Raw genomic sequence first — 27069 nt, forward strand, 5'->3', positions numbered from 1 at the left:
ATGCTATGTGAACTATGTGACGAAAGGTTTAACTTTTATTGATGCTGCCCATTTTCAGATAGGGGTCATCTGTAGTGTGTTATCATGTGTATGATAATGGCACCACTAATTGCTACACAGCAGAGAGATATGTTACGAGATGTCACACCGGGTTGGTGGGGTGGTGGCCTACTCTGTGTAAATGCAAAGTATAATTACGCAAATATGACACAGGGATATCTCTATTATCAATGTGGCATGTAATATGATAAATACCATATGCTCTGTGAACTATGTGACAAAAGGTTTAACTCTTATTGATGCTGCCCATTTTCAGCTAGGGGTCATCTGTAGTGTGTTATCATGTGTGTGATAATGGCACCACTAATGCTACATAGCAGAAAGATATATTACGAGATGTCACACCGGGTTGGTGGGGTGGTGGCCTACTCTCAGTGTAAATGCAAAGTATAATTACGCAAATATGACACAGGGATATCTCTCCCTCAAAGGAGAGGCTGCAGTCATATGTGCAAGAAATAAAAAAACCATACCTGGTTTTTGTTATTTCTGTTTTACAGTAGAATAAAATTAGTATAACAACAAAACCAAGAAAAAAGGTAGTCAGGAATCAGCTGCAAAAAAAAAAAAAGAAAATAGAGTACAACATATCTTTGAGCATGGATTATTCCCCAAGGGAGGAGGGATACAAACTCTAACCAAAGAGCTTCTTTGACTGTAGCAAGCAAGGAAGCCCGAGATCAGCTGAAAAGTGTTCTGGGCGGGGGGACAGACACTCACTTCCCCCTTTCAGAATCTACCGGCGAACTCGAAAAGCAGGACACCATTCGACCTTGTGGCAACCCCGTGTCCCACGGAAGAGACCAGAGAGGTGGACAAAAACCTTCCACTATGCCCGGAACATGTGGGTACTCAATCCCTGGTAAGACTATTACATTCTGCTGGTATGTAAGAAAGTCATACTAAGCTCATGGTTCAGATGACCCAAGTACTGTATTGGAAAACTGTCGTCGATTGAGGTACAGTACTTCAATCCTTACATGATGAAGAGGATGGTGGCCTATGGTGTAAGTGACTGGTGTATGATGGATTGCTTATTTGTAACTGGTGCCACATTAGTAGCTATCACACAGAGCTCGTGCTCAGCTTGGACACCAAATAAATGCGCCAGTGGGTGGCCTACATTACCACCACCTACAGGATGAGAATGGCTCTATACAGGCAAGGACACTCCTCCCATCTGTGAGGAGTGAGAAATGTCTCGCTTTCCTGTTGAGTCCCGGCCGGGAACATTTTACCAGCACCTGATCAAGAAAGAAAACAGTTATATCGGAATCACAACCGTGCACGTCAATGACTAAGAACCAGTAATCTCTCTGGAAGAAGCATAGCACCTTACTAATGGTCAGAAGATTCTTCTTACATCATGAAAGGAATGAAGTTGGGAGCAATGCTCACCCTCACCTGGCCTTCAGATGCACCAGACTAAATTCGATGGTAACAGTTACTCCCTCCCGAAGGAGAAAAACACACGCTAAAACTCCCAAGGAAGTTTTTAAGAGGGGCCTCCTGAGGGACTATTGCTACAGCTTTTCCCTTCTGAAAAGTTGTTTTTGAAGAAGAAAATAGGAGACGGACAATAAAGAAGAACGAAAAGAGTTAGTTTAACCTTTTCCCATTTCCAACAGATCTTCCATGCTACCATGAGTGGCTCAGAGGTGCCTACTGATTGGGAACATGCACACAACCACCGAGTTTGCTGATACAAATACAAAGAAAATTCCCCAATCAATTGGCATTCCAAGGTACTGTATTTCGTACTTTGCTTGGGCACAAAATCAGACTCTTCAATAAAGATAATTCAGACCAAAATATAACCAGGAAGCAAACAATGAATCTGACCGTGAACAGTCATATTCCTTCAAAGGTTTAAAAGCTACTCATGAATGGCAGAGGCAAGTGACAGTGACCTATCAAGCAGGATAATGCCCTAGAGACTGACCATATATAAATATGATCAGCATCCAAGCCCCCTCTCTACCCAAGCTAGGACCAAGGAAGGCCAGGCAATAGCTACTGATGACTCAGCAGACAGACCTATAGGCTCTCCCAAAACCCCCATCCTTAGCTTTCAAGGATGGTGAGGTTGCAGCGACCAAAAGAATTCACGAGTTTGAGCGGGACTCTAACCCCAGTCTGGCGTTCACCAGTCAGGGACGTTACCACATCGGCTACCACAACCCATGTCTAAGAAACAATCCCTTTTACCAGAGAGCAAGAGCCATTCAAATGAGGCAGAAGACATGTTCCTATTCTAAGGGATAAAAATGTTTGTGTGTGTGTATTACAGTATTATTATTATTACTAGCTAAGCTACACCCCTGGTTGGAAGTGCAGAATGCTACAAGCCCCAGGCCTCCTAAACAGAAAGCAGACCAGTTAGGAAAGGAAATAAGGATATAGCAAATAGACTTTATGTAATGAACAAAAATTATAAAATAGTTTAAGACCAGTAACAACGTTAAAATAGATGTCCCATATAACATACAGAACGACTTATGTTTATGAATATTTGTTGTTACAGTAAAGTACTTATATACAGAATTCATTATACAGTAGTACAAGTAAGTAAATAAACATCAATCTATAGATTAAATACAATTTCTATATATAGCTTGTGTATGATGGTGGTATAGAAATGTAATATAGTAAATATTGCATTTGGGCAAGATAGTCTAATGTAATAAAGGTATCAAGATATGTAAGAATCTTTGGGTAATGTATCTTAGACTTGGCTATGTCTATTACCATAAACACATTCAACATTAACAAAGAGCCCTACTTTCTATTAGCGAGTTTAATTAATGGATTAACATAAGAAAGGCTTACTGGTTGTTTTGGGGGTAAAAGTACTGCACAGTACACTTCATAAAACAACCCATTCCAATACCCATATCATATCAAATCTTTTTGACTTATTTAACACATTAAAGAATTTACAATATGCACAGAACTACTGCAGCGAGTCAACTGAAAACAATGTTTATTTCTATAATTTTTTATCAAGTCAAAAAACTATAAAACAAAAGGATAAAAAAGGAAATGAGACGTCAGACCCTAAAAGAAAAGATAGACCTGTATTTTGAAGAAAGACTAGAGGTTGAGAGCCAGGGAAATTAAGAACAGAACGAGTTTCAACACTTGACAGTAAAGAGAAGGAAGCAAGTCTCAAAACTAAGCAATGTTGGGAAATACTATAATATGCCAATACTGAAATGTGACATTTCCTAATGGGAGCAACCTAAGAGGGAAATCACCGACTACCAAATAAATATTTCCAAGATTTTGAAAGAGCCATTCATGGAAAGACAATAATGAAAAGGTTATATAGTGTAATCCATTTTAAAGCTATCTAAAATCTAATATAAATTCAACTGTTTATAATATACGCAATATTAATTAGTTATAGTACCAGATAGGTTCTCTCAAATCATAAATCTCTACTTACCTCAAATGCAAATATCTCATACCCTATTATCCAGGAAATATTTGAAGAACATCAGCTTGCTTTGGTATTATTTACAATTCCATAATCAATAAAGGGCTGAGAAATAACACACTATATATTCACGAACAACACATCTCTTAACACAAAAAGCCACTTGATCTCTACAGTATACACAAATGAGAGAAAGCGTTATAATAAGTATATAGAAGTTCAAACACAGCCAGACATAGCCACAAACACAACTGAGACCGCCATCATCCCCAGAACTACTTAACCTCAAACTAACGGCCGTGATGTCAGTTTTTGCCCTAATCTGCTGAAGCCCAAGTCACGTTTGAGCTCTCCTGCTCCTCCTCCTCCTTGTGACAGTTGCGTTTTTTTGGAGAGCAGGAAACTCACCATACGTACATTACCGTTTGGATTACCATAAAAGGATTCGACTCGAAATAAAGAATTACTCTTACCTAATAACAGCAAGCATGGCCTCTAAGGAACGATGAAGTATGACAAAATGCGACATGAAGATTTATCAATGCAATTATCCAATAAATTTAAATATATTGTATTCAAAACTCTAGATATGACAGTATCACATTAGGTGGATGCCTAAACTGAAGAACTACAATTTAGAAGTTAAGCTGATCCGTCAATGCAACAGGTATACTCGCAGCACACACACACACACATACACTTAACCCAATTACACCCACCACCACATGATGTGCCTAATCTGCGCTCACTCACACACACATGTGCGTTACTCATGTGATTGGTTCATTACATTTGCCTTTATGGAAAAAAGGATTTCATGAGTTGCATACAATATACTGCACATATAAATAACTAGCCAATTTTGAATAATTTAAAATAACTGTAGCAATTTATCACCATTACTATCATTACACAGTAAGGTAGATTGAAGAGACAAGAGTTATTCGTGAAATATCATAGCTTCCTGAAGTGCTTATCAAATATCAACAACAATATTAGGTAGCATAACTAGGACACTTTCGATAAAATACTTAAATCTTATAAGGTGAGCTATTCGAGAAGAGATTTAAGGCACCAGGCCAAAAGTAAAAGGAAGGTAATAATGTGGTTGGTGACAGGAGGGATGCTGCAAAGATAATTTGCTACCGTCAGCATACTGCAGGTGGTACGTTCCTATGCAAGTCAAGGAAATTTCTTACAATTTTAAATACTTTTATTTACAGTACAATATAGTATAAAGGGATATTGACGGAGGAAAAATCTATTTCTGGGCGAGGGACCTGTGTCGCTCCGTGAAATGCTCCTTATAGCACCATTTCTAAGGTATAAATACTGCTAAATATACCAGCGAAAAAATTTGCATGGAATGCCCGGAATAAACCAAGCTCGCTCACTCTAATAGTGTCGGTATAGTAACTGGGGCGTGTTAACCGTGCTTCCTTTCTCATAAAGAGGGTTTCTGAAATGTTCGTGTACCAGCATCACATGAATTTATACAAAAGTAGATATTAACTATTATAATCACGACAAGAAATACCTAAACATATCTTCTGGAACACGACTTAAGCTAATCTCGTAGCATGTAGTTCATAATCATTACTAAAGGGATATATGTCCATACATGTAGTTAAATCAGTGGAACTTCAAAAGTTCAAACTTGCACCAAATGTTTTCATGTTGAACAGGCTGACAAAAGCGTTTCTATAGTTTTATGAAAGATCTATTTTAATATTACTGTTATTAATATATGTTATTTTAGTTGTTAATTACTTATCTTGTAATTTATTTATTTCCTTCATTTTCTTATTTCCTTTCCTAACTGGGTTATTTTTCCTTGTTGGAGTCCTTGAGCTTATAGCATCCTGCTTTACAACTAGAGTTGTAGCTTAAATAATAATAATAATAATAATAATAAGCCATATCTTCTCACACCATATATTATAAGCTCTAGCCATCCCTAAGAGAGTTACGATGTTATATTCAATGACTGGCTGAACAAAATAAAATACTGAACTTGTAATAGCAACAATAATAAAGCCTTAAAAAATGTAATAAAATAATTTTAAAATCAAATAAAAAAAAAATAGAAAATTCATAGAAAAGCAAAAGCCAATTAACACACATAACAAAAAGGAAAATGTAACAAAGAGAATAAAAAATAAAATAAAAATTCCAAAGAACAAAATTCAACATCTTATTGAACCTGTAAATCTTTTTAATGTTTTACGAGTTATTTAATTACAGTATGCACAAACGAACAGATATATAAAGATTATATAAAACCGTCCATTTCTATATTAATATTCCGAGATCCACCACTAGATGCATGTCAACAGTTCAGATAGTATTTATGCCTTATGTCTTTATTCTTACAGATCAACGACACAAAATACTGCAATCTTCATTCTTACAGATCAATGACACAAGACACTGCAATCTTCATTCTGACAGATCAACGACACAAAATACTGCAATCTTCATTCTTACAGATCAATGACACAAGACACTGCAATCTTCATTCTGACAGATCAACGACACAAAATACTGCAATCTTCATTCTTACAGATCAATGACACAAGACACTGCAATCTTCATTCTGACAGATCAACGACACAAAATACTGCAATCTTCATTCTGACAGATCAATGACACAAATTACTGCACTCTTCCCTCTTACAGATCAATGACACAGAATGCTGCACTCTTCCCTCTTACAGATCAATGACACAGAATACTGCACTCTTCCCTCTTACAGATCAATGACACAAAATACTGCACTCTTCCTTCTTACAGATCAATGACAAAAAATACTGCACTCTTCCCTCCTACAGATCAATGACACAAAATACTGCACTCTTCCTTCTTACAGATCAATGACACAAAATACTGCACTCTTCCCTCCTACAGATCAATGACACAAAATACTGCACTCTTCCCTCCTACAGATCAATGACACAAAATACTGCACTCTTCCCTCTTACAGATCAATGACACAGAATGCTGCACTCTTCCTTCTTACAGATCAATGACACAAAATGCTGCAATCTTCACTCTTACAGATCAATGACACAGAATGCTGCACTCTTCCCTCTTACAGATCAATGACACAAAATACTGCACTCTTCCCTCCTACAGATCAATGACAAAATACTGCACTCTTCCCTCTTACAGATCAATGACACAAATTACTGCACTCTTCCCTCCTACAGATCAATGACACAAAATACTGCACTCTTCACTCTTACAGATCAATGACACAAAATACTGCACTCTTCCCTCTTACAGATCAATGACACGGAATGCTGCACTCTTCCCTCTTACAGATCAATGACACGGAATGCTGCACTCTTCCCTCCTACAGATCAATGACACGGAATGCTGCACTCTTCCCTCTTACAGATCAATGACACGGAATGCTGCACTCTTCCCTCCTACAGATCAATGACACGGAATGCTGCACTCTTCCCTCTTACAGATCAATGACACGGAATGCTGCACTCTTCCCTCCTACAGATCAATGACACGGAATGCTGCACTCTTCCCTCTTACAGATCAATGACACGGAATGCTGCACTCTTCCCTCCTACAGATCAATGACACGGAATGCTGCACTCTTCCCTCTTACAGATCAATGACACGGAATGCTGCACTCTTCCCTCCTACAGATCAATGACACGGAATGCTGCACTCTTCCCTCTTACAGATCAATGACACGGAATGCTGCACTCTTCCCTCCTACAGATCAATGACACGGAATGCTGCACTCTTCCCTCTTACAGATCAATGACACGGAATGCTGCACTCTTCCCTCCTACAGATCAATGACACGGAATGCTGCACTCTTCCCTCTTACAGATCAATGACACGGAATGCTGCACTCTTCCCTCCTACAGATCAATGACACGGAATGCTGCACTCTTCCCTCTTACAGATCAATGACACGGAATGCTGCACTCTTCCCTCCTACAGATCAATGACACGGAATGCTGCACTCTTCCCTCTTACAGATCAATGACACGGAATGCTGCACTCTTCCCTCCTACAGATCAATGACACGGAATGCTGCACTCTTCCCTCTTACAGATCAATGACACGGAATGCTGCACTCTTCCCTCCTACAGATCAATGACACGGAATGCTGCACTCTTCCCTCTTACAGATCAATGACACGGAATGCTGCACTCTTCCCTCCTACAGATCAATGACACGGAATGCTGCACTCTTCCCTCTTACAGATCAATGACACGGAATGCTGCACTCTTCCCTCCTACAGATCAATGACACGGAATGCTGCACTCTTCCCTCTTACAGATCAATGACACGGAATGCTGCACTCTTCCCTCCTACAGATCAATGACACGGAATGCTGCACTCTTCCCTCTTACAGATCAATGACACGGAATGCTGCACTCTTCCCTCCTACAGATCAATGACACGGAATGCTGCACTCTTCCCTCTTACAGATCAATGACACGGAATGCTGCACTCTTCCCTCCTACAGATCAATGACACGGAATGCTGCACTCTTCCCTCTTACAGATCAATGACACGGAATGCTGCACTCTTCCCTCCTACAGATCAATGACACGGAATGCTGCACTCTTCCCTCTTACAGATCAATGACACGGAATGCTGCACTCTTCCCTCCTACAGATCAATGACACGGAATGCTGCACTCTTCCCTCTTACAGATCAATGACACGGAATGCTGCACTCTTCCCTCCTACAGATCAATGACACGGAATGCTGCACTCTTCCCTCTTACAGATCAATGACACGGAATGCTGCACTCTTCCCTCCTACAGATCAATGACACGGAATGCTGCACTCTTCCCTCTTACAGATCAATGACACGGAATGCTGCACTCTTCCCTCCTACAGATCAATGACACGGAATGCTGCACTCTTCCCTCTTACAGATCAATGACACGGAATGCTGCACTCTTCCCTCCTACAGATCAATGACACGGAATGCTGCACTCTTCCCTCTTACAGATCAATGACACGGAATGCTGCACTCTTCCCTCCTACAGATCAATGACACGGAATGCTGCACTCTTCCCTCTTACAGATCAATGACACGGAATGCTGCACTCTTCCCTCCTACAGATCAATGACACGGAATGCTGCACTCTTCCCTCTTACAGATCAATGACACGGAATGCTGCACTCTTCCCTCCTACAGATCAATGACACGGAATGCTGCACTCTTCCCTCTTACAGATCAATGACACGGAATGCTGCACTCTTCCCTCCTACAGATCAATGACACGGAATGCTGCACTCTTCCCTCTTACAGATCAATGACACGGAATGCTGCACTCTTCCCTCCTACAGATCAATGACACGGAATGCTGCACTCTTCCCTCTTACAGATCAATGACACGGAATGCTGCACTCTTCCCTCCTACAGATCAATGACACGGAATGCTGCACTCTTCCCTCTTACAGATCAATGACACGGAATGCTGCACTCTTCCCTCCTACAGATCAATGACACGGAATGCTGCACTCTTCCCTCTTACAGATCAATGACACGGAATGCTGCACTCTTCCCTCCTACAGATCAATGACACGGAATGCTGCACTCTTCCCTCTTACAGATCAATGACACGGAATGCTGCACTCTTCCCTCCTACAGATCAATGACACGGAATGCTGCACTCTTCCCTCTTACAGATCAATGACACGGAATGCTGCACTCTTCCCTCCTACAGATCAATGACACGGAATGCTGCACTCTTCCCTCCTACAGATCAATGACACGGAATGCTGCACTCTTCCCTCCTACAGATCAATGACACGGAATGCTGCACTCTTCCCTCCTACAGATCAATGACACGGAATGCTGCACTCTTCCCTCCTACAGATCAATGACACGGAATGCTGCACTCTTCCCTCCTACAGATCAATGACACGGAATGCTGCACTCTTCCCTCCTACAGATCAATGACACGGAATGCTGCACTCTTCCCTCCTACAGTTCAATGACACGGAATGCTGCACTCTTCCCTCCTACAGATCAATGACACGGAATGCTGCACTCTTCCCTCCTACAGTTCAATGACACGGAATGCTGCACTCTTCCCTCCTACAGATCAATGACACGGAATGCTGCACTCTTCCCTCCTACAGTTCAATGACACGGAATGCTGCACTCTTCCCTCCTACAGATCAATGACACGGAATGCTGCACTCTTCCCTCCTACAGTTCAATGACACGGAATGCTGCACTCTTCCCTCCTACAGATCAATGACACGGAATGCTGCACTCTTCCCTCCTACAGTTCAATGACACGGAATGCTGCACTCTTCCCTCCTACAGATCAATGACACGGAATGCTGCACTCTTCCCTCCTACAGTTCAATGACACGGAATGCTGCACTCTTCCCTCCTACAGATCAATGACACGGAATGCTGCACTCTTCCCTCCTACAGTTCAATGACACGGAATGCTGCACTCTTCCCTCCTACAGATCAATGACACGGAATGCTGCACTCTTCCCTCCTACAGTTCAATGACACGGAATGCTGCACTCTTCCCTCCTACAGATCAATGACACGGAATGCTGCACTCTTCCCTCCTACAGTTCAATGACACGGAATGCTGCACTCTTCCCTCCTACAGATCAATGACACGGAATGCTGCACTCTTCCCTCCTACAGTTCAATGACACAGAATGCTGCACTCTTCCCTCCTACAGATCAATGACACGGAATGCTGCACTCTTCCCTCCTACAGTTCAATGACACAGAATGCTGCACTCTTCCCTCCTACAGATCAATGACACGGAATGCTGCACTCTTCCCTCCTACAGTTCAATGACACAGAATGCTGCACTCTTCCCTCCTACAGATCAATGACACGGAATGCTGCACTCTTCCCTCCTACAGTTCAATGACACAGAATGCTGCACTCTTCCCTCCTACAGATCAATGACACGGAATGCTGCACTCTTCCCTCCTACAGTTCAATGACACAGAATGCTGCACTCTTCCCTCCTACAGATCAATGACACGGAATGCTGCACTCTTCCCTCCTACAGTTCAATGACACAGAATGCTGCACTCTTCCCTCCTACAGATCAATGACACGGAATGCTGCACTCTTCCCTCCTACAGTTCAATGACACAGAATGCTGCACTCTTCCCTCCTACAGATCAATGACACGGAATGCTGCACTCTTCCCTCCTACAGTTCAATGACACAGAATGCTGCACTCTTCCCTCCTACAGATCAATGACACGGAATGCTGCACTCTTCCCTCTTGCAGTTCAATGACACAGAATGCTGCACTCTTCCCTCTTACAGATCAATGACACAGAATGCTGCACTCTTCCCTCTTGCAGTTCAATGACACAGAATGCTGCACTCTTCCCTCTTACAGATCAATGACACAGAATGCTGCACTCTTCCCTCTTGCAGTTCAATGACACAGAATGCTGCACTCTTCCCTCTTACAGATCAATGACACAGAATGCTGCACTCTTCCCTCTTGCAGATCAATGACACAGAATGCTGCACTCTTCCCTCTTACAGATCAATGACACAGAATGCTGCACTCTTCCCTCTTGCAGATCAATGACACAGAATGCTGCACTCTTCCCTCTTACAGATCAATGACACAGAATGCTGCACTCTTCCCTCTTGCAGATCAATGACACAGAATGCTGCACTCTTCCCTCTTACAGATCAATGACACAGAATACTGCACCCTTCCCTCTTACAGATCAATGACACAGAATGCTGCACTCTTCCCTCTTACAGATCAATGACACAGAATACTGCACCCTTCCCTCTTACAGATCAATGACACAGAATGCTGCACTCTTCCCTCTTGCAGATCAATGACACAGAATACTGCACCCTTCCCTCTTACAGATCAATGACACAGAATGCTGCACTCTTCCCTCTTACAGATCAATGACACAGAATACTGCACCCTTCCCTCTTACAGATCAATGACACAAAATGCTGCACTCTTCCCTCTTACAGATCAATGACACAGAATACTGCACTCTTCCTTCTGACAGATCAATGACACAAGATACTGCAATCTTTATTCTGACAGATCAATGACACAAAATACTGCAATCTTCCTTCTGACAGATCAATGACACAAGATACTGCAATCTTTATTCTGACAGATCAATGACAATCTTCCTTCTGACAGATCAATGACACAAGATACTGCAATCTTCCTTCTTACAGATCAACGACACAAGATACTGCAATCTTCCTTCTGACAGATCAATGACACAAGATACTGCAACCTTCATTCTTACAGATCAACGACACAAGATACTGCAACCTTCATTCTGACAGATCAACGACACAAGATACTGCAACCTTCATTCTTACAGATCAACGACACAAGATACTGCAACCTTCATTCTGACAGATCAACGACACAAGATACTGCAACCTTCATTCTTACAGATCAACGACACAAGATACTGCAACCTTCATTCTGACAGATCAACGACACAAGATACTGCAACCTTCATTCTTACAGATCAACGACACAAGATACTGCAACCTTCATTCTGACAGATCAACGACACAAGATACTGCAACCTTCATTCTTACAGATCAACGACACAAGATACTGCAACCTTCATTCTTACAGATCAACGACACAAGATACTGCAACCTTCATTCTTACAGATCAACGACACAAGATACTGCAACCTTCATTCTTACAGATCAACGACACAAGATACTGCAACCTTCATTCTTACAGATCAACGACACAAGATACTGCAACCTTCATTCTTACAGATCAACGACACAAGATACTGCAACCTTCATTCTTACAGATCAACGACACAAGATACTGCAACCTTCATTCTTACAGATCAACGACACAAGATACTGCAACCTTCATTCTTACAGATCAACGACACAAGATACTGCAACCTTCATTCTTACAGATCAACGACACAAGATACTGCAACCTTCATTCTTACAGATCAACGACACAAGATACTGCAACCTTCATTCTTACAGATCAATGGCACAAAATACTGCAACCTTCATTCTTACAGATCAACGACACAAAATACTGCAATCTTTATTCTTACAGATCAATGACACAAAATACTGCAAGATCTGACTAGAGGGAAGTTGTTAAAAATTCTTTTTCACATATTCTTCCATTCCTTCTTTTATTTTGTGCAGTCTCTAGATTCCGTGGCATAAGGGAGAGTTTTCCGTGACATGCCTAGCATGTCTCTGGCTTCCCTAACTCAATGCTACTCAACGAGATTAGCCTCGCTAGGTGAACCATTTTTCCACTCTGGAGGTATGAAGGAAATATCTGACATGAAAACAGAACACCACAGCATCTTCTTAGCCCTTTTGCAAAATTAAAGTAGCTCAGGATAAAATTCATTTGCTAAAGAATCACGTTAGGTGAATATACAAGAAGAAATAAATGTTATTGTTAGCTAAAAAATCATGGGAGGTAAACACAAGAAAAAATAATTATGTCATAACTCATATTCAAAAGAGAGAGAAGAAAAAAAAAATTCAAAGTTCTGTCATTACTCTTCCTCTTGTTTTGTTAAAGTTTTTATAGCTTATATAAGAGATATTTATTTAAATGTTGTTACTCTTCTTAAATTTCTATTTTTTCCTTGTTTCCTTTCCTCACTGGGCTATTTTCCCTATTGGAGCCCCTGGGCTTACAGCATCCTGCTTTTCCAACTAGGGTAGCAGCTTAGCAAGTATTAATAATAATAATAATAATAATAATAATAATAATACATACATACATACATACATACTGTATACCAAGGCACTTCCCCCAATTTTGGGGGGTAGCCGATATCAACAAATGAAACAAAACCAAAAAGGGGACCTCTACTCTCTACGTTCCTCCAGCCTAACAAGGGACTTTTTGATAGACGAATATGACTGTGACACCAATTCCAAATGTACAGCACTCGTTGCCAAAATCAATAACTGTGTCAGCATTTTGTTGTTGAAGTTGGCAGAAATTTATGCATGTTTTGAAGTATAGTGTTTCGCTGATTTCATTTAAGTTGTTTTTATTAATTCTAATATTTAACAAAAATTTATAGGAATTAGGTTTATCATTCTTGGACTTGATTTTCATGTGTGTTTTATTGTTTTACTTTTGTTGCATTTATATGATTTTAAGATAAATGTGGAGCATACTATTTTTATTTCATTCTTGTTATCAGTTAAATTTTCTTTTTAAATTTATTAAACATCTAAAAAAAGGCATTTCCCATTTGATAGAAACCCAAAAATCTCCCATTATCCGATTTATTGAATTTTCAAAAGGCTTCAATAATAAATAAAACCGACACAAACAAGCACAAATCCACATCTCGTACGTGTGACAAGGAAAGCCTCCTCACTTTCACAAAAGTCGACGACTAAAATCAATAGAGCTGCGCTATAATTTAGGTCATGAAAAACAAGATAGAATCCTATGAAAATATTCTTCCTTATTTAGGGATTTCTCAAGAGTGCTTTTATTTTGCAGAAAAGTTTTATGATAACATTTTTTTATTACTGAATCTACCATTATCCATAAAACATACCGTATTTTCTACATTTGCTTAACAAGAAAAGGGTATGGGTAGGTCTATACCATAGACTGTGCCATCTATGAAAGGATTGTTTAGTCAACTCTCCTCTATCATTGTGAAGAGTAGATACTAAGCGTAAAGTAAAAGTAATTAAACCGAAGAACTAAATTGGCAAGATATGTGCAGATATTTATACTTTAAGTGGTATAAAGATTAGCTCAAGTGTATTCTGACGTCGTTCTGTTGTTTGGAAAAAAAGGAAGCACAAGAACGTACCAGCTCAATGTGCTGCTGATGAGCTAAAATTGTGGATGCCTTATTATTATTATTATTATTATTATTATTATTATTATTATTATTATTATTATTATTATTATTATTACTAGCCAAGCTACAACCCTAGTTGGAAAAGCAAGATGCTCTAAGCCCGGGCTCCAACAGCAAAAAATAGCTCAGTGAGGAAAGGAAATAAGGAAATAAATAAATGATGAGAATAAATTAACAATATATCATTCTAAAAACTGTATTATTATTATTACTTACTAAGCTACAACCCTAGTTGGAAAAGCAGTATGCTATAAGCCCAGGGGCTCCAACAGGGAAAATAGCTCAGTGCGGAAAGGAAAAAAGGAAAATAAAATATTCTAAGAAGAGTAACAACAATAAATATCTCCTATATAAACTATAAAAACTTTAACAAAACAAGAGGAAGAGAAATAAGATAGGAGAGTGTGCTCGAGTGTACCCTCAAGCAAGAGAACTCTAACCCAAGACAGTGAAAGGCCATGGTACAGAGGCTATGGCACTACCCAAGACTAGAGAACAGTGGTTTGATTTTGGAGTGTCCTTCTCCTAGAAGAGCTGCTTACCATAGCTAAAGAGTCTCTTCTACCCTTACTAAGAGGAAAGTGGCACTGAACAATTACATATAAACATATAAACTGTTAGTCAAAAACAGATATGTCATATATAAACTATAAAAAGACTCATGTCAGCCTGGTCAACATAAATACATTTGCTCCAACTTTGAACTTTTGAAGTTCTACTGATTCAACTACCCGATTAGGAAGATCATTCCACAACTTGGTAACAGCTGGAATAAAACTTCTAGAACACAGTGTAGTATTGAGTGTCATGCTGGAGAAGGCCTGGCTATTAGAAATATTGCACAGGGAGTTCATCCACTATTTAGCTGTTTAAAGTATGAATGTGACAACAGCGACTCTTGACCTGGATTTATTTTTCTAGAGCCACCCCAATTTGGAAAACAGAAAAAGAGAACTTGCAGCCAATGTTTTTATGTTGAATAGGCTGACCTAAGTCTTTTTATAGTTTATATATGAAATATCTGTTTTGATTTTGTTACTGTTTTTTTATATATTCTATCTTAATTGTTCATCATTTCTAATACTGTATCTATTTATTTCTGTATTTTCTTTCCTCACTGGGCTATTTTTTCATGTTGGAGCCCTTGGGCTTTTAGCATCTTTCTTTTCCAACTAGAGTTATAGCTTAGCTAGTAATAATAATAGTAGTAATAAACAGCCTCGTTGAGAAAAATATACATGTAATCTGTATGCACCGAAGTGTATACAGTACTGTATCGTATCAATTCAACATATCAATTCTTTTGCAAGTAACACATCAAAAAATAAAATCTCTCAAGCAACATGTGTACAACATTTCCATGTAAGTGATGTATGTACAGAGGTGCACACTGTTGCACTCCTGTCCTGAAACCTTTCAAGAGGTTTCCATATTTATGGCAAGGAGAACAAAACATCTCGCAACCGAAGGCTCGCTTATATCTGCTGACTTCGTAACTTCTCCAACAAGACAACAATGCAATCTTAGTGTATTCATAATCAGCCGATTTGAATTTAAAATTATAAGTTTTAAAACCATAAATTTTAAAATTGTAAACACAAAATATCTTGAAACCCCAAAAAGGGAGGGCAATATTCAGTAGGCAACTCATACACGTAAGTGTTATACCCCAACAAAAAAAATACAAAATTATTACATGACAAAAAATGGATGTGATAATGACAAAATAAAAGACTTAAGGCAAGGGTAAAAAACATATCTTCAGTTACAATCCTACTTCATATTGCTGGCTCCAGCACTTTAAGAGGTGTTGGGTAGTCAGTGAAATGTTATTTTGATAATAAAATAAATTTTTGAATATACTTACCCGGTGATTATAATAGCTGCAACTCTGTTGCTCGACAGAAAAACTCTACGGAAAAATTCGCCAGCGATCGCTACACAGGTAGGGGGTGTACTCAACAGCGCCATCTGTCGTTCAGATACCCAGTACTCATTGTAAACAAAGAACTCAATTTTCTCCTCGGTCCACTGTGTCTCTATTGGGGAGGAAGGGAGGGTCCTTTAATTTATAATCACCGGGTAAGTATATTCAAAAATTTATTTTATTATCAAAATAACATTTTTCAATATTTAACTTAGCCGGTGATTATAATAGCTGATTCACACCCAGGGGGGTGGGTAGAGACCAGCAAAAAATGTTTACATCATATGAGCTAAGAATTTTTATTTCATTTTAGAAGTTATCAAAATAACTAAACAAAATAAATAGGTACCTGGTAAGGAAGTCGACTTGAACAATTACTCTGCCTTTTTAAGTACGTCTTCCTTACGGAGCCTCGCGATCCTCTTAGGATGCTGAGCGACCCCTAGGAGCTGAAGTATCAAGGGTTGCAACCCATACAACAGGACCTCATCAAAACCTCTAATCTAGGCGCTTCTCAAGAAATGACTTTGACCACCCGCCAAATCAACTAGGATGCGAAAGGCTTCTTAGCCTTCCAGACAACCCAAAAACAACAATAAAAAACATTTCAAGAGAAAGATTAAAAAGGTTATGGAATTAGGGAATTGTAGTGGTTGAGCCCTCACCCACGACTGCACTCGCTGCTACGAATGGTCCCAGAGTGTAGCAGTTCTCGTAAAGAGACTGGACATCCTTAAGATAAAAAGACACGAACACTGACTTGCTTTTCCAATAGGTTGCGTCGATTATACTTCGCAGAGATCTATTTTGTTTAAAGGCCACGGAAGTTGCGACAGCTCTAACTTCGTGTGTCCTTACCTTCAGCAAAGCTTGGTCTTCCTCATTCAGATGGGAATGAGCTTCTCGTATTAACAGTCTGATAACATAGGATAAAGCATTCTTTGACATAGGCAAAGATGGTTTCTTAACTGAACACCATAAAGCTTCAGACGGGCCTCGTAAACGTTTAGTTCGTTTTAAATAGAACTTAAGAGCTCTTACAGGGCATAAGACTCTTTCTAGTTCATTTCCAACCATACGATAAGCTTGGAATATCGAACGATTTTGGCCAAGGTCGAGAAGGCAGCTCGTTTTTGGCTAGAAAACCAAGTTGTAGAGAACATGTAGCCGTTTCAGATGAGAATCCGATGTTCTTGCTGAAGGCATGAATCTCACTGACTCTTTTAGCTGTGGCTAAGCATACCAGGAAAAGAGTCTTTAAGGTGAGATCTTTCAGGGAGGCTGATTGTAGCGGCTCGAACCTGTCTGACATAAGGAATCTTAGTACCACGTCTAAATTCCAACCAGGTGTAACCAAACGACGCTCCTTCGTGGTCTCAAAAGACTTAAGGAGGTCCTGTAGATCTTTATTGTTGGAAAGATCTAAGCCTCTGTGACGGAAGACTGATGCCAACATGCTTCTGTAACCCTTGATAGTGGGAGCTGAAAGAGATCATTCTTTCCTCAGATATAAGAGGAAGTCAGCTATTTGAGTTACAGAGGTACTGGTCGAGGATACGGATACTGACTTGCACCAGTTTCGGAAGATTTCCCACTTCGATTGGTAGACTCTAAGGGTGGATGTTCTCCTTGCTCTAGCAATCGCTCTGGCTGCCTCCTTCGAAAAGCCTCTAGCTCTCGAGAGTCTTTCGATAGTCTGAAGGCAGTCAGATGAAGAGCGTGGAGGCCTTGGTGTACCTTCTTTACGTGTGGCTGACGTAGAAGGTCCACCCTTAGGGGAAGTGTTCTGGGAACGTCTACTAGCCATCGAAGTACCTCGGTGAACCATTCTCTCGCGGGCCAGAAGGGAGCAACTAGCGTCAACCTTGTCCCTTCGTGAGAGGCGAACTTCTGCAGTACCTTGTTGACAATCTTGAACGGAGGGAATGCATATAGATCTAGATGTGACCAATCTAGGAGAAAGGCATCTATATGAACTGCTGCTGGGTCCGGGATTGGTGAGCAAAATATTGGGAGCCTCTTGGTCATCGAGGTTGCGAAGAGATCTATGGTTGGCTGGCCCCAGGTGGCCCAAAGTCTCTTGCATACATCCTTGTGGAGGGTCCATTCTGTTGGAATTATTTGTCCCTTCCGACTGAGACAATCTGCCATGACATTCAAGTTGCCTTGGATGAACCTCGTTACTAGTGATATGTTTAGACCTTTTGACCAGGTGAGGAGGTCCCTTGCGATCTCGTACAACGTCAGAGAGTAGGTCCCTCCTTGCTTGGAGATGTACGCCAAAGCCGTGGTGTTGTCCGAGTTCACCTCCACCACTTTGCCTTGAAGGAGAGACCTGAAGCTTTTCCAGGCCAGACGTACTGCCAGTAGCTCCTTGCAGTTGAAATGCATTGTCCTTTGACTCGAGTTCCATATTCCCGAGCATTCCCGACCGTCTAATGTCGCACCCCAGCCTACGTCCGATGCGTCCGAGAAGAGAACGTGGTTGGGAGTCTGAACAGCCAGGGGAAGACCCTCTCTTAGGTTGATATTGTCCTTTCACCAAGTCAGACAAGACTTTATCTTTTCGGAAACCGGGATCGAGACCGCTTCTAGCGTCTTGTCCTTTTTCCAGTGAAAAGCTAGATGGTATTGAAGAGGACGGAGGTGTAGTCTTCCTAGTGACACAAATTGATCCACGGATGACAGCGTCCCTACCAGACTCATCCACAGCCTGACTGAGCAGCGTTCCTTCTTCAGCATCTTCTGGATGGATAGCAGGGCTGGGGGCTGATCGTCTTGTTGTTCAGCAACGTCCTCATCAGAGGGTTCCTCATCCGAAACTGATGAGAAAACGGCAACGGAGTGGGCAACGTCTGGCTCGCTGAATCCGGTCGCACTGGTGGATGCGTGACGGAGCCGGACGCAATATCATGGAACTGCTGCACAGTCTGTGAACTGTCAACAACCATGGGTGCGCGAGGAAGCACAGCGTCAACCCGAGACTGTCTAGACCGTCTGGGTTGTGCAGTCAACACCCTACCGGGTTGCTGAGGTTGACGCACTGCGTCAAAACAAGTCACCTCTGATGGTTGTTGAACGTCCTGAACGTCAACAACCACCTCCGAGCGTCGCTTAACGTCAACGTGCGGCTGGCAACCCACACTGGGTCGCATCGGTGGAGGAACCACCTCAACTGGCAGACGCGAGTATGTTACCTCAGCGTCAACAGGGCGCACAACCGACCGGTTGGAAGGTTGTTGGCCAGAAGGTTCTACTCCGCATTTAAGTCCTCTATCAAGGACGCAAGCTTGGACTGCATGTCTTGCAGCAAAGCCCATTTAGGGTCTACGGGAGCAGGTGTGGCAACAGACGGGGTTAGCGACTGAGGCGGAACCGTTTACCATCCCTGAAAGCCTTGTTATGCGTGACATAATAGTACAGCAAAACTTCAAAGGCTCGACAACAGCTGTGAAGTTGACCTGTAAACAACTTGGAGCGTCTCCTGGCTAGGCGCCAGGGAGAGTCTACCAGAATTGAGAAGTCTATCTGGGCAGAGGCATGAACTCCCAAGCCGAGAACTTCTCTCGTGTCATATCAGACTCTCGCTCTATAAACCAGTTTAAAAGAAGGGAAAGCAAAGGCTGTATCCCCCAAACTCCTCCTGGTGAAAAACCAGTCGCCTAGCCAACGTAACGCTCTCTAGGAGAGCGAGAGAGCACTAGCTTAAAAACAACGGCTTCGAAGTAGCTAGGCCTAGTGTAAGCTCTGACGTTTAGGCGAACGAGGAGCAGCAGTTACAAAAAGATCCGGACGAAGATCCTTAAAAAAATCATCATGATTTAATTAAAGTCCATAGGAGGCTAAGCAGCTTTAGGCTCCTCTCCATCTGACAGAGTCCTCAAGGGAATATCAGTAGGAGGGAGAACAGCAACTTCCTCATCTACAGGAACCTTGTCCGATAAAAGCTGAGTCTCTCACTGGTGCATTAGTAGCGGACCAGAACGCAACGTCATGTAACTGCTTGACAGTCTGTGAACTGTCAACAACTGAACTGTCAACCACAACAGGTGCGTGAGGACGCACAGCGTCCACTCGAGACTGCTTTGACTGCCTAGACTGAGCAGTCAAAACAACTCTAGAATGCGGAGGTTGACGCACAGCGTCAAAACAAGTCAACTCCGATTGTTAGCGAACGTCTTGAACGTCAACAGGAGCCTCAGCAAGTGGCCTAACGTCCAAATGCGGCTGAAAAACCACACGAGACCGCATCGAGTGTGGTTCTAAACAACATGACTGACGTGACTAAACTACGCCAACGTCAACAGTAAGCACAAAGGAACGTTAGGTTGGCTGAAAGCCAGGATATCGATGAGATAAACGGCTAGACTCAACGGACTAATCGGCAGAATAGTCTTCCATAAGGGAGGCAAGCATATACTGCATGTTTTGCCATACAACCCCTTAAGGATCAACGGAAATGGTTGTGGTAATAGACGAGGGTAACGTCTGTGACCGCAACACTTTGCCTACAAAAAAAAAAGACTCTCGGAGTCTGTGTTACGCTTTTGTTAGGCGGCGAGCAGTTATCCGATGACTGCATAGGGTCAGAGCTGTCCTAATGGCTGTAACCAGGACGCTGGACCTGTCCTGAAAGGACTGACTTTCGCTTAAGGGCTTCGAAACCTTGTGACAGGTTTCTTATGCGAAAAGCCTACGGATGGCGAGGAGAAACAACGTCTCTCTCGTCTTATGGTAGGGGAGATCTTGGTAAGATACACCCGATACCATAGAGGGAAAACGTCTGTTCGTTGGTCAAGGCCTCTCGAACCCATAAGTCGTTTGACATTACTTCTCCCCTGGGCTTGGGAGCATGTAAGAGGTCCCGGACTAGGTGAACGACAGGCACGAACAGACGAACCCTCGGACGCAACACTGTAACACTTTGCGCCTCGGACGCAACACTGTAACACTTTGCGCATATCACTTTATCACTTCGATTTTCTGTTTTGCACTTATTTCTACCTGAAACACGCAATTCTACCCTTCATTAAAAGGTAGTAATTGCGAAATTAGTCGTATAATGCAAGCTCATAATACCAGCAAAAAACAGAAAACATATTTTAAGATAAAAAGAAAAATCAGTGGCTGGGAAAGAGACTAAACACTAGTTCATATAACTACGTTTTCAATCTCTCACCGCACATAGCCTGGGGACGAGAATAAAAACCTAAAAACGTTTTATCCTTCCTCCCCGTACAGCGACTAGGGACGTGAGTAACACGAGAACAACGTTATCCGCTTGAACGGAACGTTTTCTCTCCTCTCTCTCCCTCCGTCTCTATCTCTCTCTCTCTTTCTCTCTTGATTTCGCACCTAAGAGAAGAGCCCAATTATATATCGTCAAAAAAACATGTTATTTGACTAAAGGAAAAAACTGAAAGGTTTTTCAAATAAAAAGTTCCTTCAAATTAGAATTTAAAACATTTAAGCTAAGAAAGAATGAACAAAACGTCAGAATCGATTTACTCTTACTGCAAAGTGAAACCGTGATACACTCTCTCTCTATCGTAACGATAGAGCGCATGTTGAACGTCCTGAACGTCAACAACTGCGTAGCATAAAAAACTAAACGTTAGTTCATCTTTGAAAACAGTACGAAGACTATCAAAGAAATTCTTTCATAAAATATTACATTTAAAAAGTTTTAAATCCTTAGCCCTTTAAAAGCTAAAGACGATATAAAGGGCTCAACGTTGATTAACTTCGGTTTCCAAGTTAGGACCGCCTACTCTCAGGAAAGGTCTATATAAACAAAGCATTAAAATTTATTTTTATATGTTTATAAAAAATGGAAAGTTAATCGAAGAGGCCTAATAAAGGCGGAGAGATATAAAATATATAGAGGAAAATCTATAACGTGATAAGATAATTACTAAAAGCCTAAACACACTTCCGTCTAAGGAAAGGGTGTCGGCCATTTAAAAGTGAAAGAAAGTCCATACTCTCTTTGTCACCATAATTAAATCTATCCAAAACGAGTTCAAGTTTTAAGATGAAGATAAAACACCTGCATAGCGAAAGCTCAAAACTAGAATAGTGTACTTCACCAAATAGTTGTGAAAACAAATCCAGTTAGCAACAGCGAATTAGTAGGTCTTGCCGGTAGCCCGACAGAGAGAAAATTGAGTTCTTTGTTTACAATGAGTACTGGGTATCTGAACGACAGATGGCGCTGTTGAGTACACCCCCTACCTGTGTAGCGATCGCTGGCGAATTTTTCCGTAGAGTTTTTCTGTCGAGCAACAGAGTTGCTAAGTTAAATATTGAAAAAGAAAGAGATAAGGCACATAAATCCCCATAATCAATTAACTAACATCACAGACTTACCTTTAGTCTAAGCTTTTGTGTACTCTAACCAGAATGACCTCCCTAAAAATTACTTAATCATATAATCAAGAACATGACAAAAAACTTAATTATCGTGGAACAATACGTTTAATTTTGCAAAAATCAACAAATTAATGCATAAATTGAAAGGTTGCTTGACTGTAATCCCAAAGCATCATTCTATCAAACAAACCACTTAAATTCAGACTACATCTCCAGAAGCCACTATAGGCCCTAAAGCCCAACAATCGTGACATGTATACCAGGATTCTTCCAGATGTTTAGCGAACTGAGATTTCGAATACCGTTGGGGTATCACTAAAAACCTTTCCAAACAAAAAAAATTTAGCAAAAATTCATATGTAGCTGTACCTCTTTATATCAAATCCTTCTTTAGATTTAGATCCAATTCCTTGAACTTCAAGATCAAACAATAACAATGAATGAAATTGCATTCCTGGACAGATATCATGTTGCAATACCAATACAGTACCCCCAAAACAAATAAGGCACACTAACTACAATCTCCATAGAATCCTCCAAATAACATTGAACTGCTCTTATCAGTGAATTAAAACTAACCAGTGAACGAACAACTACCTCCCTTGTTGCAAGCCTTAGTGTCAAATTAATTTTTAGCTCTAAATTTAGGCAAAGAGAGATAAAATGATCTTAAGATTACCTAAGACTATCTTATGAGAGATTGCATGTAGTTCCCCAATTAGTTTTCTGATGTTAAAACCACCACAAACAGATCTTGCTAGCGAGATATTAAGCATAAATTTTTTCAAATACATGTATTCAAAACATGGACTCTTTGAATACCTTAACACTGTCTGAATTCCGCAAAATAGACATGAATTCTGGAGGACTTTCATCATTAAAAGATATAGAAACACCTGCTAAAAGATCAAAGATCCTGGTCGTAATGGCAGATATTACAGATGTGCAAAGGTCAGTAGAAAGTTCCAGAAAATCATGGAAAAAGAGCAGAGGTGAATACTTTCAACAGATGGGAACCCAGGCCAAATACAAGACAGCTGATGGAACTCTTTTCAACTCATAAAAAAGTTAATTATTTTGATGAATATAACTTAAACCTGTTGTGGATAACAGGGGAGGGTGGGCTGTGGCACCCTAGCAGTACCAGCCAAACTCAGATGAGTCCCTTGTCAGGATGGGAGGAACATAGAGAGGAGAGGTCCCCTTTTTGGTTTCTTTTGTTGGATGTCGACTACCCCCCAAAATTGGGGGAAGTGCCTTGGTATATGTATGTATTAGCACACGAGAGGAGAATAAGAAATGATGTAGGTCCTTCATAAAGGATTCATCTCTCTTAGTCTCAAATCATACTAGGTTTATTCAGATCACTGCCCTAAATATCATTAAAATGCAGGACATCATCACGGTAATCTGGTTCTCGAAACAGAGGAAAAAAATATTAAACAAACCAAATCCTTTTGGGCGAGCCATAAATTGACAATTAGTCCTACTCTAGAGTACCCAAACACTTCACCTAGATCTGAACATTTGTTTCTACAGAAGGTCCTCAGCTTTCAAACATTCGGAGATACAAAAATCCATCTGAAATCCTATAAAACTCAGATATTGTATCAAAAGTTCATTATGAAATACTGTACTGTAATAAAGCAATACTGTATCATATACTGTAATTTAATGCAGGAAGCAAGATGGCGTTTGCAATACGAAATGGGACTATTTGTTGTCTTTTACGGCTGAAAATTGTATGCATGCGAGTTAGGTGGTCTATCATAGGCCAAAATTTAACAAAATTCAATGTAAACAGAATTTGACTTACAACAGCTGCTTGGAACCTGTTATGTTTGTGAGTTGAGGACTTTCTGTTCTTAACTAACGTTTAGATCTACATCGTGATAACAGTTATCTAGATATGAATCTAGATTTAAATGCTTTTCCCAGAATTCTGACCAATGCTAAGTACAAAAATCATCCTTGATATCAACCTAAAAAGCCTGAACATATACCTTTCACTTACGAGATATTTATCATCCCATTACTTTCAAGTGGATGAATAAAAAATGAGCTTTCAACATATGTTCTACCAGACTTAATTCCATCATTATAAAAATTCTATATATTAATATCAATTTGTATGACCCATTATTAAAATGATTAAAAACCAAAACTAAAAGCAATACTTGAAATGTCTTACTTCCACATTGTAACATATCTTAGCTCTTAAGATAAAATATTTCCTACATACCACATAAACGAGACAAAACATTCAAAACATCTTAAAAACTACTTTTTCTACAACTTACATTACAAAACAAGCTAGAAACCAGCACCAGTCATAAAGCATAAGAATTGTGCAAAGAGAAGTACAAGTAACATGTGACCCCCATGCCGTGCAGCCCATAAACAACACAAATGACAGGAACACTAGAGAAATTTCAAGACATTATAAAAATGAGTTACTTCAATTAAACGGTACGAATAGCCTATCAATCAACAATGTTACAGATGATTTACCAAACAAAAAATCATATAAAAATTTTATAAAGGATAAAAATGATATAAAACTTATAAAAGCTTACACAGGAGTTACATCAACAATACAAAAAGACATTGAATAAGCTTGTTTCAATCAGTGTTCTTTGGCTAGTGCCACATGTATCATTATTTCCCATGAAAATTCTGAAGATAACCATAGCAATGAATTTTTTTGAGTCGCATATCACTCGTTACCAATAATGCATTACTCTACTTAACCTTTTGCAAATACAGTAAGCTAAAATACAAAATGTATAAAAATGATGATGAGAAGATGAAAAAGCAAGAATCATATTTACCCTTTTTGGAATCCTTGCCTGATGTCACTGAGGCTGCAAATGAATTACCAAAAGTATAAATATCAACTACAAAATTTTTCAACTTGCAATACCACTAACAATGCATTTCAAAGTACTATACTGTACACACTTAACATAAATCTAAAAAAAGTCAATCAAAGCATTATAACTACAGGCAATGGCTAGCCTATATATTTAAAATCATAATGTTAACCCTCTACAATTGACTAAAAGATATATCATCTAAAAAAATACTTGAAATAAAAAAAGTTGACTACATATTTGTACTGCGAAGCAACAGTACGTACAGTAATGTGTAAAGACATTAAAGACATACTACGCATTCATCCATTCAACGGTCAATTAAAGTCCCTTTTATTCCGATGGCTGGGAACTTTCGAGATGGCGGATTTCTAGATTACCTGGATACGGTGTATCGTAATAACCTACTGTATTTGTATCACTCTACATCCTCTTAATTCTCTTCAACTATAACCAATTATACACTATAGTCAATTTTTTTATAGTGAGGCAGATTTGCACCGACTCACAGTAGTGCCCTTTCAGCTAGGAAAAGTTTCCTGATAGCTGATTGGTTAGAATTATCTTGTCCAACCAATCAGCGATCAGGAATCTTTTCCGAGCTAAAAGGGCACCGCTGCGAGTCGGTGCAAATCTGCCTCGCTGAAAAAAATTGACTGTAGTTGAATTCTTTTTCAAAATAAATATGTAACTAGAATTCAATTTAAACAACAGAGAGAGAGAGAGAGAGAGAGAGAGAGAGAGAGAGAGAGAGAGAGAGAGAGAGAGAGAGAGAGAGAGAGAGAGAGAGAGAAATATGATTACCTTACCTGTACAGTATTTCTTTGGGTAACATGTTTTCCTTGAATAACCAACATAGCTTATAGTGCAACTGGTAAAAACCAACTCTATTGTTAAATTACTAAAAATCAAGGGATAGGCTACAACAACTCCAACTCTGAAAAAATATTCATTCACAGCTAAATTGTGTTAAGACTAAAAGTCGGTAACCATTTCTCCTTTCACTTCCGCCTAATAAAAACGGTTGCATTTTCTCTGAGAATAGTTCCCCTGTCCATCAAGAGATGTTCAGTATATTTTGAACAAACTATGGACATTGTAAGTGATGCCTTTAATTGACTACGCAAACCTAGAATGTAAATTCGCCTTTAGTGCTAGGGGCAGTGTCATTTCTTGTTGAAGGTTTGGGCACAAGAATTCAGCAAGTTTGGATCCAAATCTTTTATAAACCTTGAAGCATTTTTGCAGAAACCTTTTTTTGGAAATAATTTTAGAGGCAGTTTAATAACGTACCAGTTTGGTATTGGATGAAAATTATCTCTAGTAATCCTTATCGAGATTATTAATTAGGTTCTATAGTGGCAGCTGCTTTGGTCTTCAAAAGTTTTTGAAATTTAAGTTATGACTTCCTTTGTGATACTTCCTATATAAGTAAAACAATCTGGAGCCCTAATAGCAAATTCTTTATCAATTGATGATGGGGCGTCTAGAGGAAAGAATAACATTC

General features: G+C 40.1%; 1 protein-coding gene across 18 annotated transcripts in view; it reads right to left on the minus strand.

Annotated features, from left to right (window-relative positions):
* Positions 1 to 27069, minus strand: part of Usp16-45 (ubiquitin specific protease 16/45) — a 132488-nt gene that overhangs the window by 74793 nt on the left and 30626 nt on the right. For 13 of the 18 annotated variants that reach the window (XM_068380495.1, XM_068380497.1, XM_068380487.1 and 10 more), the window contains one exon: positions 25521 to 25553. The exons of the other annotated variants lie outside the window; for them this stretch is intronic. In XM_068380495.1, the coding sequence (XP_068236596.1) occupies positions 25521 to 25553 (33 nt within the window). The remainder of the gene's footprint in view (positions 1 to 25520; positions 25554 to 27069) is intronic. 18 annotated transcript variants of the gene reach the window in all.

This window comes from Palaemon carinicauda, chromosome 9 (genome assembly GCF_036898095.1).
Source record: "Palaemon carinicauda isolate YSFRI2023 chromosome 9, ASM3689809v2, whole genome shotgun sequence".
NCBI classification, from domain to species: Eukaryota; Metazoa; Arthropoda; class Malacostraca; order Decapoda; family Palaemonidae; genus Palaemon; species Palaemon carinicauda.